The sequence below is a fragment of the Passer domesticus genome, chromosome Z (genome assembly GCF_036417665.1).
Source record: "Passer domesticus isolate bPasDom1 chromosome Z, bPasDom1.hap1, whole genome shotgun sequence".
NCBI classification, from domain to species: domain Eukaryota; kingdom Metazoa; phylum Chordata; class Aves; order Passeriformes; family Passeridae; genus Passer; species Passer domesticus.
Window position 1 is genome coordinate 45359969 of NC_087512.1, and position 17391 is coordinate 45377359.

General features: G+C 41.8%; 2 protein-coding genes across 23 annotated transcripts in view; both read left to right on the forward strand.

Moving 5' to 3' along the window:
- The window catches only part of NRG1 (neuregulin 1), a 444984-nt gene that overhangs the window by 342218 nt on the left and 85375 nt on the right, over nt 1-17391 (forward strand). For 3 of the 22 annotated variants that reach the window (XM_064404527.1, XM_064404525.1, XM_064404526.1), the window contains exon 1: nt 1342-2367. The exons of 17 other annotated variants lie outside the window; for them this stretch is intronic. In XM_064404527.1, coding sequence (XP_064260597.1) covers nt 1740-2367 — 628 coding nt within the window. In that variant the 5' untranslated portion in view covers nt 1342-1739. Of the gene's footprint in view, nt 1-1126; nt 2368-17391 lie in introns of those variants that run through there. 2 more of the 22 variants (XM_064404523.1, XM_064404529.1) reach the window with 1 other exon arrangement.
- On the forward strand, nt 948-1290 carry LOC135290614 (uncharacterized). The gene has a single exon (XM_064404555.1). The coding sequence runs from the start codon at nt 1129-1131 to the stop codon at nt 1288-1290; it is 162 nt and encodes a 53-aa protein (XP_064260625.1). The 5' UTR covers nt 948-1128.

Below are 17391 nucleotides of genomic sequence, written 5' to 3' on the forward strand. Positions count from 1 at the left end.
TACTTTCATTATGTTAACTGGACTGTTGATTTACCCCTGTATTATACTGCACTGGTGGAAATGGTAGTGCTACGTATTAGTAACGGTGAGAAATGGCAGCCAAATTTAATGAAGTGTAAGCCTTTAATTAATACAAATAAAAAATAACAAAATAGTTGTTTGGGGTTTTTTGGTTTGGAGTGTTTTGGGGTTTTGTTTTTTGGTTTTTGTTTGATTTTTTTTTTTTAGTCTAAAGTGAGTGAGGATCTATTCTAGCAACACATGAACTCTTGAAAAGTGCATTCATGAACTGACTTTAGTGTGAAGACTGCAGGGTTTTTTGGGTTTGGAAAAGGGTCTGGAAAGGAGCTTGAAAAATAGAATTTTTAAAAAACCAAACCTCTTTGCAAGAACTTGAATGAAAAATTATCACAGATGGGAATGGTTTGGGTTTTTTTATTTCATCTGCTTGATCTAAGATGCGTTCCTGCCCTATTCCTAGGAAATAAAACTTATTTGGGAGCTTGAAAAGAAAAGCCGTCTCTAGGTGTCAGGCAGGGAGAAACTGCTTCTGGAAAGAGGTCTTCCCCGTGGGAGAGATCGAATATCAGACTGAGCGAGCCCAGTCCAACCCAAAGAGCTCCCACCGACACCCAGTCCTTTCTGGAGGACTTTGCCATCGATGGCCGCCGCTGCCTCTGGCCACGCTTTGCCTGGAGAGAGGCAGTGGGTGGGTGAGCACCTCCTGTCCGCTCCCTCCCTTTGATTTGATGGCCTTTATTCCTCCTAATTGGATAAAATAGGAAGTCACTGACAGTCCTGCGTTGCTGGGTGTACTGATTTCACTCAGAGCCGCCCTGCAGAGTGCGGGGGGTGGGGTAGGGGAGGAAGGAGCGAGTCTGTACATCAGGGAAACAGGCTGCGAGGGGGCTGGGGGAGCGGGGCGGCGGGGGGAGAACGGAGGAAAGTGAATGAGCGCTCAAGGAGGACAAAGAGGGAGGGGAGATAAAGGGAGTTACCACCGTCTTGGCATCGCTCTTGCTTTCAAAGCTCTCTGTAATGATATTGTTTGCAGTGATGCTCAGACAGCGAGCACCTGCTGCTCTGTAATGATTCAGCCTCTTTCAGCCGCCGCTGTAACACGACAGGATGCTGCTGCTACTGTCACTTCTGCCGTTGCCGCTGTTGTTAGAGATTTTGCTTTTGCTCCTTCTACCGCATGACAATTGTTTTCCTCGTCTAAGCAGATACCAGCCTCAGATGCTCAAGGTGAGAGTCTTGCCTTTCGCTCTGGGCTACTGGTTTACTTAATCTGGTCAGTTTGTTCAGCATTTGTGGTTTTCTTTATCTCATGACCCTCCTTATCCCTATTTTGTTTTGTTGTGCTTGCTTTTGGGGGAATGTTTCTTCCCCCTGCAGAAGAGCTGGAATTGCTTGAGAGGCGTTTAAGGAATTATAAAAGTGGCTAGCAAACAGGAGCTCAGTAATTGCAGAGCTATTCTCACTTCAGAGAAGCAGAGACAGTGACAGAGGGCTTGGGGGCACAAGGACTAAGGGGATCTAATTTTTCCTGTGCATTACTCCTCTCTCAGTTTGGATGATGTTGCTGAGCTTCGACCTTTTATTGACTCCCACTCTGTGATTTTTGCAGAGCACTGTGACTATTACTACCGTCTCTTTTTGTCTGTGTCTCACAGTAATGGACTGTGATAGAGTTAAGGCCTTTTGGAGGTGAGCTGTTTGAGAGCTGATGCTTAAACATGTCTGAAGTAGCTGCCGACACTTTCCCCAGCCCCTCAGCTCAGCTGAGCCCTGATGCGTCCCTCAACGGGCTCCCGGGTGAGGAGAACATGCCGGGGACCCAAAGAGAGGACAGGAGGGTCCAGGGGATAGCAGGCCTTGCCGCAACCTGCTGTGTGTGCCTGGAGGCAGAGCGACTGAAGGGCTGCCTCAACTCTGAAAAGATCTGCATCGCCCCTATCTTGGCTTGCCTGCTTAGCCTTTGCCTCTGCATTGCTGGCCTCAAGTGGGTCTTTGTGGACAAGATTTTTGAGTATGACTCTCCTACCCATCTTGACCCTGGGAGGATAGGACAAGACCCAAAGAGTGCTGTGGATCCTACAGCTCTGTCTGCCTGGGTGCCTTCGGAGGTGTATGCCTCACCCTTCCTCGTACCTAGCCCCAAGAGCAAGGCTGAAGTGACAGTGCACAGTGACAGCTCACTTGTACCCTCCAAACCGTTCCTCCAGCCTTCTCTATATAATCGCATCCTAGATGTTGGGTTGTTGTCCTCTGCTGCACCTTCGCTGTCACCACCCGCCCTGGAGCCTACCACAGCATCTCAGGCACAAGCAACAGAAACCAATCTCCAAACTGCTCCAAAACTTTGTAAGTAAAAGCTATATGTTTCTTTGCAGTTTTTTTCCCCTTCACAGAAAAAAAAAAAAAAAAAGGCACTTAACTGTTCTGTGACTGTCTTCAAGGAGGGCATGTGATTGACTTGCAAAGCTTAAGCATGCTAAGACAGATATAGCATGGGTTGCTTCCTGAGAACAGCATCTAGAGTGCTCAGAACTTAATTCTGAGGTGTGCAGGACTTCATCTGGGATGCCTGTAAAGGGCTAGTACCACCTTTTCTCTGCATCCACTTGTAGGGAAATACATGATTTGCTTCAAGGGTTTATCTGATAGCTATTCCACATAGTGTATTTTCCTTATAAATTGGCTTTGTCTCCTGTGCTGGATCTTCCATATGTGTTCTTTGCCTTGTCTGCAGAGCATTTCTGGTACATCCTTCCTGAAGTCTGTGATTGCCAAATATCCCTATCATCCTCATGAAACTCTCAGAACAGTGAGCAAAAGCGACAGCAGATTTGAAGCAGTTAGAAACTGGGAACTATTAATTTAGTATCTAGTTTAAGATTTTTCCCTTTCTCTTAAGAGCAAAGCATACATTTCTCTGTGTCTTTCCCTATCTCTAGGAGCTGCTTCTTGTTTAACTTGTTTCTCGTATATTGCCTTACTGCCTTTTGTGAGGCATTTCATGAAAGCATTCTTGCCAATGTAGAAAGAGGCAGTTTCCAAATTAGTCTTTGCTCGTCATAAAAACAAATTTTAAAAAAAGTATCTATATTATTTGCTTAGTAGTAATCATAAAGCATCAAAACACTTTATTTCTAAAGTGTCATTTCTTTGACATTCATGCTTTTAACCCACCAAATTCAAAGCAAACCAAGACAGCAATTCCTGAGCTGTGTAAAGCTGTGTAACTCTACTAAAAAAGAAGACAGCACACTCTTCTGCTGAGAGCACAGAGCTGGGGTTTCCTGTGGAAAGCTGCAGTGATCAGAGTGAAAAATTGCATTCCTCACAAATTTCCTTGCAGGACCCCATGTCATTTATTCTCCCTCATGCCTTCCCTATAATGCCGCAGGTTGGCACATTGAAGATGGCACATACTGGACCTCACCCTGGAGCTCTGAAGTCACCAGAAGTTCGCTTCTAAGTTTAGCCCCACTGGGACTGTACCTAGTATAGATATGTGGCATTTGGATTAAAACTAACATTTTAGGCCAACCCCCTTGCCAGTGAAAATGAGCATAACTGCAGTGATTTCAGAGGAGGTCCTTTCAGCCGAGAGTCAATCTTGAACAGCAGTTCCTGAATCAGTGAAAGAAAGTTCTGAGTATTCCTGTAGATACCTTGCTGCCTTTTGCTTAGATAATGGGTGGCAACCATCCTTCTAATAAAAAGTAATTTATCAGATGGAAACAGTCTAATAGAGAAATACTGCTATACCATTAAATGACAGGGGGCTTTGTCTGTGGTATTACTTAAATTAAACACCTTTGCAGTTAAATAGAACTATACTAAGTGAGCTTTCTTTTAAATATTGCTGATGCATAAAATATTTTTGTAGTGCAAACATTCTGACATTAAATATATGACTTTTTAACACATTTTGCTTCATAAAGTGACCAGAGACCACTATTCAGTCATAATTGCTTCAATAATTCCTCTTGAATTTCCACATATGTAGCAAATCTTTTTCAAAAACATGCTAACTTCTTCTCTGAAGTAAAGGAAGGGGCAGAGGGGCACAGAAAAGATTCTTTGGACCTGTCACTGACAAAAAGCCATTATCTGCATTCAGAGGTGCTCACATCTGGGAAATAAATGATGGTCCAGAAGTTAGGTGATTAGGTTGAGAGGGGTTTTTTGATTTTGATTTGGGGGCTTTGTGTGTGTAGGAGTTTTTGGGGTTTGTGGTTTTTGTTTAATTTGGCCTTATTTTTTAAAGATAAATGTGTTTTAAGGCATTCCAGAGTTCCATAGCTACAGACTGAAAGGAGAGGGAGAACTGGTAGCATATCAGGTTTGGTTTGCTCTAGGAGAGAATGTCGCATAGACAGAATTTATTCTAACTGTGGCACGTAATTCTGACTATGGCAAGCATCTCTGTTTATCTGCAAAGAAAAATCATAAAATCTAGCTGGAAAAATACATTGCAGAAGGTCTGCCTAAGAATTCCAAGAGGCATGAAAAAAACTTTTTTGGACAGCTCTTAAAGCACTGTCTTGGGGTTTTTGAAACAGCTGCATTTCAAACACATCATCGTGTTTTATGTAGAGCAAGATTTGTTGAAGAGGTTGACAGATTGCATCAGTGCTAACTTTTTTTTTAATGCCTTTGACAGCTATAAAATTCTCAGTGACATGGCTTGAAAAGTAGCATCTGCAAATTGGATTGTCCCTACTTTTGCCTTTCACTGTCCTTTTTTTTCTTTTTAGACAGAGTGAGGTAATATGTTCCCAGAAAGTCCTTTTTGTGCTGATTTTTTTTTTTCAGTGCAGAAATAAAAAAAAATGCACATTTCATCTTCTGTGCTTGATGTACTGTTTCTGAACCTATCTCCTCCATGAGTTTCCAAATCTTTTTCTCTTCTCTTCTCTTTTCTGTCTTACTCAGCATATTCCCCTTAAAGCTGTATCCTTCAAGGTCATAGTCTGCAGAGGGCTAATTGATTCTTCTTTCTCCTGGAGCCTGGAAGAGAAAGCAAAAGAGAGACAATCCTGATAATTGTGTCTGGTGTATTAGATTCAAGACTAGTCTTGTCCCTTTGGTTATTCTTTGTCCTTTATCAATACAGAAATATTTCTTTCCGTTTAGCTGATCTTTTGTATTTGGATATAGTTTTTCCTTTGCTGAAAGAGAAAGGTGAATGTTTTAAAGCATTCCCATATTTAGGGATCTTGTCAATCTTAGCATAATTACACCAGAGAAGATATTATTACAAGCAGGATATAATAATACACCCTAACCTACAATCGCTCTCCCTCTCAGAAGACATGAAGATTGTAATAATGCTAACTCAGTTCAGAAGCTAAATTTCACTTATTCTAACACTATCACCTTCAAACACAATTCCACCCTTTATCCAGGCTGGTTAGAGATTCAGTTCTATAGTACTGCAAAAAAAAAGTGTTCCTCTAATAGTTTTTATATATCTGCAAAGAAACCATTCCCCTCTCTTAAATGTCTTCCTACAGCCTCCTCTTTCCATTTAAGATTTCCCCACAATACTCCCAGAAAGGCCCATGTGGAGCTTGCCTTTCTGGGGTGACAGCTCTGCCAAAACAATGCAGCATTCCTGTGCTTTGGTTTTGCCCCAGAGCAGAGGCACTGTAGGCCTTGGCAGACCAACCCAAGCAGGCCTCAGCTTTGGGACCACAACTTTTATAACTTGGTCAGGTGCCACAGAGCACACAAGAGACAGGGCAGGAGTCAGACCACAGTGTGATTTTTCTGGCATGGGTTTCCCTGAGAACAGAGCATGAGGACCATCAAAGGGCAGGGTCCAGAGGATGCATGTGGCCGGTGGCACATCCGCACAGCCCCTGCATCCATTTCATTTTTGGCTTCCCTGGCCAGCTCAGGTACCATGTGGTGATGTGCCAGCTACACATGTGCTGTCCTGGTGGCCAGCAGGTGATCAACAGACGTGTCTTTGTCTCCTTACAGCACTGGACCTGTGCATGTCGCTTGGGAGGGAGGCAGGACTCCTTCCTATCTCACTTGTGCTGACCCTCGCCTAGAGAATGTGGCAAAGTGGAAAAATTGTTCTACATTACTGTCAACTACCTCTGACTACTGGAGGGACAACTCCCTTCCAGTATTTCTGATTTCTACTTCCACTTCAGGGTTATTAACAAAGGATGCTGCTTTCTCATCCTCAGTGGAAAAAGGTTAAAAGATTGCTTCTGAAGCCTGGTAGTGGCTGTTTACCTCGGAAGTAGTCTCATCTCCCCTTCTAATTTGACAAGCTGCACTCCAAGATTAACAAGTTCCCTAATTATGGCAATGCTTTAAAGCATTCACCTTTCCTTTTTCTTTCAGTGAGGGAAAAATACTATTACCATACAAAAGGTAAGTCAAAAGGAAAGGAATATTGCTGTATTGATAAAGGCATAAAGTAATAAAATAAGTGACACCAGTCTTAAGTTGAGGCACAATGGCTAAATTTCTTTTTAGAGCTAGAGATGGGGAAAATTGAATAAAAATTGTACTGTACCATTTATCGTACCAAAAATATTCCTTACATTTTTTCCCTGCCCCTTTCACTTCCACTCATTCTTTCTCAGCTCCACGTTTGATTTCCTTTCTCCTATTCACAGTAATTTGGGAAGGTCTGTATTTTAGCTTGATGGGCAGGCTAGAGGGAGCCTGTCCCTCCACTTAGAAGTGCTGCAGCCCTCTAACTTCAATTTAAGGACAGAGGGTTTGTTCATAGAATCTTCATGCAGTGTTTGTTCTTGTTCTTGAAAGAGTCTAATTCTGACCACCCATCCTCTGAATTTCAAATCCCCATCACGACACCATAGGATCAAGTCCATGCCTGGTGTCCTCTGAACATGTCAAGGTCTGGGATGTCTCAGAGAGCTGCAGGAGACTGTACTAGGGGAGGGGAGAGGAGATGATACAGCACAGGCTCTACTTCAGCCTTTTCTGTGCTCACTGTTGCTCTGCAGGGCAGTACCACAGGAGAGATTGTTTTTCCCCCAAAATTTGAAGGTGCGGCAACTTAAAGCACATCCTGGTCCATTCCTGACACAGTACTGGATTTCTTTACTGATTTTTAAGTCAGATACATGACTTAAGTGCCTGCATTAGGAAGTTAGTTAGCCTTCAGCTGCATATCCAGCATAAAGGGGGAGACATCCAGATGATTCGCAGAGTGACTAACAGGAGTCACTCTCTTTCCCCATGGGTCTACAGGGAGACTACCCTTGCAATTCAGTTTCTAAGTTAAATATCTACTACACAATATGAGGAGTCATTCTGAAAGCCATGACTTTTCTTTATGTGTCCTGTGGATTAACAGCATCTTGTCACAGGGACGTTACAATTAATGATGGTTAAGATACCAGACAAGTTTTGAGCCTAACTCAGGAGCGTAGTAAAGGGATGCTGATCTCAGTAGGCCCAGGAGACACAACTAGGCCTCCATTAACAAGCAGCAATAAAGCAAGTGCCACTGCACTGAGCCAGCCAGTCTGTATTGCTCTACTCTTCCAAAGGTCATGACAGCTCCTAGAAGTATATACTTGTGACAGCAGCACTCATGGGGACTGATAGGGTGAGATGCATAAGATGCAGCAATTTTTAGGGAGTTCAGGTCCATTAAGCCTTTCAAAGCAATGGGACTTCCCCTCCCCAGTCCAGTTAGCTAACACTGTCTTTAAAATGTCCTCAACTAGCACAGTTTGCTCAGACAAATTTATTGTTTTGTTTCTTTCAGTATCTCTACCAGCCCCCTTTTTAGCTTTCATGGATTGCATGGAAACAGTTCTTGTGTTTAACATGCAGCAAACTGTACAGATTGGTCTTATGCTTCTTTCTCTTGGACAAGCACCCCAAATTCATGGCTTTCAAATTTTCTTCATGGGTGTGGTTTTCCTTTCATGAGCCATTCATTGTGCACAGAACATGGTTATTTCCTGGAGTATTTTTTCTTAACAACAGACTGAATTTCTCAGTACAAAATAAACAGTAGTCTGCACTTGTGTTTATTTTTTAAAGCTTCATTTTGCTTTGGGAACTTCCCTGAGAGTAAGTCATGTATTTGTGCCACGTGGAGCCTTTTGCATTGTTCTCCCTCCTCATTTATATACAGATGCATGTGTGAGTAAGGAGAATACAGTAGATATGCAAAGTATATGGCCATTATTTCTTTACTAGAAAATGACATCTGTGACTGTTCTGCATAAAAAATTTGTAAGCAAAGCTGATTAATAATTTATGTAATTACAAAATTCAGGATTTGGATTTTCACTGCAGAGGACTAATATTATCCTCTTTCCATATTTGTTGTATTTTTTACACTGTTTGATTTACTGTTAGTGCACTGCAAATAAAGCACACAGTAGCCTACCTCAGATTTGCTGTGCCTAACTTCTGGTTACAGAGAAACCTTGGGGAACTTTCTCTGCATCAGATGAGAAAGCACAATTTGGCTTGCTGGAGGCTAAGTAGCAGGTTAATTGTGGTGCAGAGCTAGGATGATATAAATGAGCGTTTTCATCATTTGCAGTCTTGCTAATGGAAGTGCAATAGATTTGCTGCAGAAATCCAACTCAGAATCAATAGCAATGCAATGAGGCAGCTGGTTCAGGGAGAGCACATGTGATGCCAATCTGCTGCAGACGGTACCTGGGCAGAGATTGCACTGTCTCTCTTTCAGGAAAGGGGAGACAGACCTAAAAAACGTCAGAGCAGGTGATAAAAGAATTTTGAAAAGAAAATGCCTGTTTCACCTTGGATGGGCTGGAATTAGGAGAAAGGGCTTTCTCTGACTAAGGGAAGAGGTTTGCTTTCTTTGAGGGATTCACATCTGTTTGGACTCAAAGTTGGATTATTGTTACACAGTACTAAGTTAAGCTACAACAGAAGTCTTGGTGCTTCAGGTCATGTTCAAGCCACATAAAATCAAGGACTGAATCATGGTGTGTACTTTGGAGGTGGATAGGTGGGTTTAGAGTATCTTCTACCAAAGGTTTCTGCCCTCTTGTTGCCCAGGCAGACCACAAAGAGGAGCAGGCCCTGTCTTTTGTGAGTGGTTTTATATTAGGCACATTGGCTATCTTTACAGCTTATACTGAAAGGGGACCACTTTCCTGGAGAGTGAGCACTGTGAAACACATCTTGGTCTTTCACTTTAAAACATCTTATGAAGTACCACAGTAGGAAGTACATATGAAACTCAGGAGCTGGAGCATGACCACTGTTTGGCAATTAGGGAGCAGCAAGGGAGAACTGCATTATTATGAGGTAATATGAACTCTGCTTATTTATACCCTGATCTGTCTTGTTCTTTTCCCCCATTTACAGTAGAGTTTTAGTCACTGAGACAAAAAAAAAAAAAAAGGGTTTTATCTGAGGAGGAATGTGCAGGAACAAATCCAGTGGGACATGGCTGGCCATCACTCAAGGCTCCCGTAAGCTAAACCAGAGGCAAGGTCCCTTCAGCTCTGGACAGGATCAGTAATATTTCGGCATCCATCTGTTACGTTTGATCCTGTAGCTACAAAAGCCTTATTTCAATGTATGTCGTTTCGCAAGAGTATATTCAGCTTTTTCACATATGCTTTCCCTACCCCCTCCCCCACTTTTTTATATCTCTGCTCCATCCTGGAACTTGCTGGCAGTGCATTCTCATAACTCACACAGCTTTTTATTTTGGCAATGAATATTGTCTCACTTTTTGAGATGAAAGGAAATCAATACTGGGTTGGTAGTCACGTGGCACTGAGGGGAGTATATGAAGCTGTGATCTTAAGCATGATTTGTGACATAGTTCTATATTTGTATGTAATTCCTGAAAGATGTTTGAATTTTACAATTTTTAACAGTCAATTAATTCATGTGATTAGACAGATCAAAGTAGAAAAAAAGAGTATCAAGCTCATTCAAAAGTTTTTCTTGTATGAAAAAAAAAATCTCTGAGCTCATAAAGGATTACTTAAATCTTCTAAAGAGGTACGTGGAAGCGAGTTTAAGGCTACAGGAAGAGCATCTTGAGAAGAGAAACTTGGGCTTTTCCCTATATTAAATTATTCTGGATAATTAATTCAGTATTTCAGCTTGAATTAAATGGCCTGAGTTTTCCTTGGTATAAAGGTTCTCAGGTCTGTAGCCCTGTAAGACCTATAAGAGCGCTGGAATGCACATGACACAGTGTCACACCTATTAAGGGGTCTTCCAGTTGTGGTGTGAAATCTGAGAGCAAGACATTGTCTGCCTTTTCCCCTTTTCTAGCAAACCATTTAAATAAAACCACCTACTTTGACTTTGAAAATACGTGTTTGTATTCTGGCCACTCATTCATTTCCACCGTTCTCTCCTAGATAAAAAAGTTCTTCCATGCTATATGTTTCCCACTCACAAAGGTCCATATACACTGTAATCAGCTCAACATTAGATAAGGCATTTTGACAGTGTAGGCTGAACTCTAGGATTCTCCCCATGAAGGAAGTTGTTTTCAGTCCATGAATTATTTCATCACTCTTCACACTTTCTTTTTTTTCAGATAAATAGATAAATTCGGTACTCAGACATGGACTAGTGCAAAATCCCAGCAAAAGACAATAACTGTTTAGAAGAATTCAAGATGCATAAAGTAGCATCAGTGGCTTTTTAATATTTTAAGCAGTAAATCAGTAGTCCAGTGAGAGCAGAAGACCAATGAGTCACACATGCAAGCACCCTCACCAACCTGCTTCTTGAACTCTCAGGGTTGCATACTGCTTCTCACTGGAATAATAATTCTAAGGGACAGTCAAGGGAAGAAAAGACAAATATTGCCCAGCCACGGCAATGCTGTGTGCATTTTAGGAGGAGTTTCAGCTCCCCCATCCCCCATCTGGTTCTGTCCTACTCCATACAATGCCTTCAGCAAGTCTTCTTGGGTGAACAGAAGGCCAGCTCAATGATTTGAACTGTGCAGAGTTCCCTTCTACACTTGACTTCTGCTCATGCTTTCAATGATTTCTCCTTCCATGCCCTGCTGACACTTCTCCCACTGTTGGCCCAAGGATCTTTTCATCACTTTGCTCTACATTCCTTTTATTGTTCATTACTTTGCCCTTCATTCAGTTCATTGTCTCAACTTCTCCAACATTCGGCTCTTCCTTCCAAAAGTGGATACTGTCCTAGTGCATGAATTAGTGGGCTGGAGGACTTTAATGCTTGCTTCTGTCTTCCCAGCTTAAAGATACTTTGCCTATGGATTCTTTTTCATTTCTGTCCTACAGTAGATATTCTGAATGGAATTATCCTGATAGGGTTTCATTATGCCTGAGCATCTTTTATAGTAACAGGACATGAGAATAATGGGGCAAGAAAGTCACAATGGCAAATAATGTCAAGATAGCTGGGATTTTTAAGACATTTTTATATTTTCAGAATAGACTTTCTTGGGCTGTGGATGTGCTAAGCAGGACACTTAGCAGTGTGACAGTAATAATGCTTTAGCAAGGGAAATTAAGTAATAGTGCCTTAGTAAATAATAATGCCTTAGCAAGGGAAATTAAGTGTGTCATGGTGAGAGGGACAAGTATAGGGCAATGGAAGAATGATCATTTATGTATCTGGTCTGAGTTGATCAGAGAACCAATGACTGAATATGTTGTTATGGTTTCAGGAATTAAGGAGTACAGGATCAAAAGCAAGATGGACTTCCTGCCCTTTGTCCTGTGTTGGTGCAGGATCTTGGAGAGGCTTGAGCTCTTACTTGCAAGAGCAGAATATCATTAAGTAGCCAGAAAAGGGCCAGGAAACTACAGAGAATTGATTGTAGCTGTCAATCACAGGAGAGCAGGGAAGGTCTGATATTTTCTTGACTGGATAAAAGCATGAAGAATCTGTTCTCCAATGCCACAGGTATTTACAGTCTGCGTGGCACTTGCAGCAGATCCAAAAGCAGCTTTTCCCTCTGTTGAGGATCTGAACTAGGAATGCAATCATTCCCTCTGTCCATTGTGCATTTCTAAGGGATCCTCTGTAGGGCAGATCATCTTGCCATCTGTCCATGCTAAGTGTGCACTTTTTGTTGATGGAGAGATCCAAGGAATTGCCCTGTTTTCTCTAGCCACCCCAATGGCTGGAGGTCCTCTGCTTGTGCTCCAGACACTGCAAAGTGTCTGTTACTGAATTCCCTCCCATCACTTTGTTCAAAATCCCTCAGTGCACCCCAGCCTTTGCCTCATGGAGGTTAGTCAGTTTACCCTTATTTTTGGAGGTGTTGATTTAGTATAGTATTAATAGATTTTGAATGTCATTATTGACAATATTTGCAAATTCCTCCAACTGCATAATTTTTGGGACATAAAATTGTGAATGCGTTCTCCTTGGAAGCATAAAGAGATTGTGTTTCTGGATGAAAAGGCAAATGAATGCATTAGGACACAGACTTTTGCTTCAAAATCAGTTAACAGAAAGGCACCTTAAAATTCTCCTTTGGTTTATAAGAGGGCATCTGGCCAGTAAAGCCGTCAAAATGGGATTTGGACGTGTGAATGTTTAAGAACATGGCTAACGACCTTTCTGTTGTTTGCTATCTCCAAGCATTTGAATTTGTTGTGCTGTAGAGATTAATAGAGGCCTCTCGTATAAGTAGCTTCCTAAGCAACCCTGTAATTTTCCTAATTGTTGGTAATAGATTGCTTAATATGTGCAGTTTTTCCTTCTCCAAATTTGGAGGAAGGATTAAAATTACATGTTCTGTGAGTGTATTCAGATAACTGTTACAAGCCCAGGAAGCAGATTTGCTAGCTATAAATCAGAGGAAGTACTGGTTCACAAAAGGCACTTAGCTGGGCAGAAACTTGCAGGGGAGGGAGCTGAAGACAAAGAAAACAGAAAAATATTCTGATATTTCCTGAACAGGACTGAGATCCAGAGAGTATTGCATGTCAATATGCCAGGATTCAAAGAAGAATCTAAATTTACTTGTCCCTAATATACCTAGCAGCTTCCCCAAGTTGCTGAATAATATGTGGCTTTGCTTTTGCTTTTGCAGATTATCCGTAATGCCTTCTTCTCAGGGGTGTTACTGATACTTTCAGGATACTAATACACATTGCTTTTTAACAAACGGGTACACCAGCATTACTGTGTGATGTTAACTTAAATTTAATTCATGTATTGGTTTTCATCCATTATTCTGTTTTACAAATGATGATGACATAATGGCATTTTTTTTCTGATAATTGATCAAAAATGATGACTTAGCAGAAACTCAGACACAGTATTCAAAAAGCTCTATTGGTAAATGTCAGTCAAGTCATGTAAATACTGCCCTTTCAAAGGAAATATTTAAAATGTTACTCAATAGAGAAAAATCAGACAACTTGATCAGGACTTCTGTGTAATTACAGGTCACATAAGAGAAAATTTGGAGTGTTCAGATCTGGCAGGAAAATCTGTATTATGCAAGACTGAGCTGAAAATAGATTTTCCAGCTGGAAATTAACCACATTTCTTTTAAGAATAAACATGTTAAACTGCAGGAGTTTTTGGGGGTTAACTAACCTACACCAACCACAGCAATGTCATCACCAGCGGTACCACAATAACTTGCTACCATTGCTGCCTTGTTTCATATCCCAATCTCATCAAGAGAAAAGCTTTGGCAAATTCAAATCTCCCTTTGGTGACTTTGGGTTGATGGAGATTTCTTCAGATTACAACAATTACTTGAAACAACTTTTTACCTACACACTGAATCTAGTTTTCACTGTACTGAGCAGCTCAGCTACAGTGACCTTTGTTTTACCTTGTGCTGAATTCAGGATTGGAAATGCTGTCTACCTTTCCAGTTGTAGCTTGACCTATCCTGGCTTAGATGTAAAACATAGAAGAAATGTTGGGTTGATAATTTGAAGCCTTAGAACAATGCTTTGAAATCTAACACTTAATCTGCTCTGAATTCTGCTTATTTAAAAAGCATTATATTGCATCGTAATGGAGGTCCAATAGGGTGAATATTCCTGAAGTATAAGAAGACTGTGTAGCAGAAGGACTACAAATCTAGTGATATTTGTTAAAGTATGAGAGTTTCTGGGAATGTTCACTTGTTAAGAGAGCTTTTAAAATTGTCAAATTGCAACTTCCCATATTAATCTCAACCTCAGTCTTTCCTGTGCTTCATTTTCTTGCACTGTTAATGATCTGCCTTTCTCATTGCTTGAGAAGCCTTCAAGCTGGTGCTGCTTGTAATTCTCAGCAGACTTGGGCCCAGAGTTCTGCTCCTTAAGGCAGCTCATGTTTTGAATTATACATGTGTCCATTTCAGAGGGGCTGCATTTCATGGCTCCTTTTTGGGGGTGGTGATGTAAGGGAGTTTAAGTACTATAGTGACACTTTTCATTTTTCATGTCCTAGCTCGGTTAAGAGCCAGCCTTGAATTGTGTCATTTTTCTCTCATGTGACTGTTTAATCACCTGAGAGAGCACCAGCCAGTTTTGTGGTAAGATTGATTACATTCCCAACAAAGTGCTTCCTTCAGCTGAGCGCCAGGAAGTAGCCAGTTTAGCAGCTAATGGGCTTCAGGCTGATGTGAAAATGGCAGCTGTGATGGAAATGTCACTGCAGTTCAGCCAGCCCTTTCAGCTAGGCTGCATCCTGAACTGAAACGATTGGAGGCTGCTCAGGCTAAAGATAAGGGGAGATACTCCTAATCTGGACTACACAAGCTGTGCTGTGGGGGCACATCACCTCCTCCTTTGAAAGTGTCAGGGCAGCGCATGTAGGAATATCCAGACACGCAAGTGGAGAAGGGTGTTGCTGCAGGGGTAATGATGACGTTTTTCGCCCTGTTAGTCTTTACAGGCCTGGTGCCATGAGCTATGCAATATCAGTGCTGGCATTGGCAAAGGGTGCTCCAGGATCAGATGGGACCCCAGCTTGCATGGCATGAAATGGAGAGAACCAGAATGGAGTGATCTTCCATTTAACCCCACTCAACACACGTTCTGACAGCAGCCGACTTTTACATCCATTACAAGACTGGGAGAGAGCTAAGGAAATATACTCACCAGTCTCATTTTACACAGCATGAGTCAATAATAACATTGTAGGTGACAGTTTACAAATGTTTTGCCTTGCTTGGATGAATTCATAGTCTCCGAGTGCCAACAGCCCCTCTTACAGATGCCTCTGTGAATTACCCTGCGTAACAGAGGAAAGCCTGGCAGCACCTCTGGCACTACCAAGAATGAAGTCCCACAGACTGAGAGACAGCTGTGCTCCCTTTAAGCAGTAGCATCTACTAAGGAAAATCCAGGAAGAAAGAGTAGAAAATTCACAAATAAAGGGTAGTAGGTATAGACTGATACTTATAGGCGTGTGCATAAAGACACAGCAAAGTAAAAATCAGTCTGGAATCCTTCTCTTAGCGAGATTTTTTCTTTTCTTATTTTTTTCTTTTTCGTTTCTGAAAACAAATATTGCCTAAAATACATAAGAACACAATAAATCTTCACTGTTAAATTGCCTTTCTAGCATTTATTGCTAAAAATGAAAGAAATAAATGCAAACAAAATAAGATCCTGACATTTCAAGTCAGATTGTTTTTCTGTCATTGTCACTGAACATAATAGACTGTTGGCTAATGGCTCCCTTCAGGGGAAAAAAAAGAAGCACTGTTGCTCTTCTTTGACAATGGACAAAGTACTAGTTAACCAAGGTCTGGTGATCACATTTCCCTAAGTTGTGAGCTTTGAGTGTTGTAGAATAGCAGTTCACCCTTTAGCTGAACCTCAACTAGCTGCAGGGCCTGCTTGTTTGTGTTTGTATCTGGTTTCTGGTATTGTTTTATTTATTTGTTTGTTTTGAATAGAGATTGATTGCTTCTTTCCAATCTTGGCTAGTTTCAATTTTTGTACATAAATGCACAAAATCAGATCATCATTTGATTGAGCACTGTCTGGTCCAATGGCTGTTTTTTCAGCCTGTCCATCGTATAGCATGGGCTCAGCCCTCAGTTCCTCAGCCACTCATGAAGCTCCATTAAACTTAGCAGCCCTGATGTGCACAAAGCAAGGTTGCAGGCATGACCTTCACACCATCACCTCCTGTCACTGGCCACAGGATCTCTGCCTGGGCAGCAGTTACCATGAGAGTGCTTATGTCCCTTCTTCTCCTGCTTGGGTTGGAGGAGGAAGGAAGCCACGCTCAGCCAGGTAGAGAAGCACAGCTGTGGGAACAAGAGGAGCTGTGAAGGGCCTGCTGTGCATCACCACACCACTGCAGTGGTGACAGGTTGCCAGCCTGTCGCTAGAAGGGCCAGCAGTCCTACAGTACTGACTGGGGAGGTTGTAGGTGTCCAATGGATACACAGCACAAGGATAGTTTCAGCTCAACAAGCAAAAAGGCATACCCTTTGATCAGGAGAAGAAGGGACATAAGCACTCTCTGAATACCCATGGGACACTTATAGGCCTAAGTGCAATTTCTTTGGCAGAAACCGCCTCCTTGCTTGTCAGGCCTGTCCAGAAAGATTTTTTAGCTTTGCCCTTCACTATTGTCATTAATATAATAAATAGAGGATAATTGCTTGGTTTGAAACAGCTCTGTCTTCTGCTGTGTAGGTGGGGAAATGATGCCAGGAACAATCCTTTCTTCTGCCAGTTTGCTTTTCTCTGCAGCAGGGATATATACGCTTCTGTATAGATGCCGCTGTTAGCAAAAAGCAACCTAAGCATTGCCTGAGCTAGAAATGCAAGATTGATTACATTAGATGTGCTTTTTTCCCAGTGTCCTGCATGAAATCAGCTCCAAAACAGTTTAATACTGTAGCTTCAGAGTGGAAAATGCCAATGTTAATATAGGGTTTGTTACAGATAGACAGCTTGGTACAGAGCATAAATGCATGTGACTGGATCACTGCCAGACTTGCAGAACAGAGGTCAAATGAAGGTTTGGATGGGATGATATCCCCTATACAAACTTAGCATGTGACCATTTGCTGGGATAACCCAGGGAGCTGTATCCTCTTTATATCTGAGTTCAGCTCTGCTATGATGCTGTTTACAGAAGCCTGAAACACTTTTTTAGTCATGATCCAAATTATTGTGCTGCTTCACAAATAGGATAGGACACCATGATGAGACTTTAAATCCCACTTGAAAATGAAACGTCTTCTGGAAAGCATCTAGCTTAGAACTGCAGGGAAATTACTGGAATCAGAGCAGAGCACATGATGCCTACTGCAAGGACAAAAGCCTCTACGTGGTCCTTGTGCACTGCAACAGATGGATCCTAACTTTTTGGTACAGCACATGATAACTAAAAGATAGCAGGCCTCCACTTCATCATCAGTGATGGTGGAAAGGTTAAGGGATTTTTCTTTACTCT

Bases quoted from the DNA above. Each gene is read 5' to 3' on its own strand.
- LOC135290614 (XM_064404555.1), top strand. From the start codon at position 1,129: ATGCTGCTGCTACTGTCACTTCTGCCGTTGCCGCTGTTGTTAGAGATT.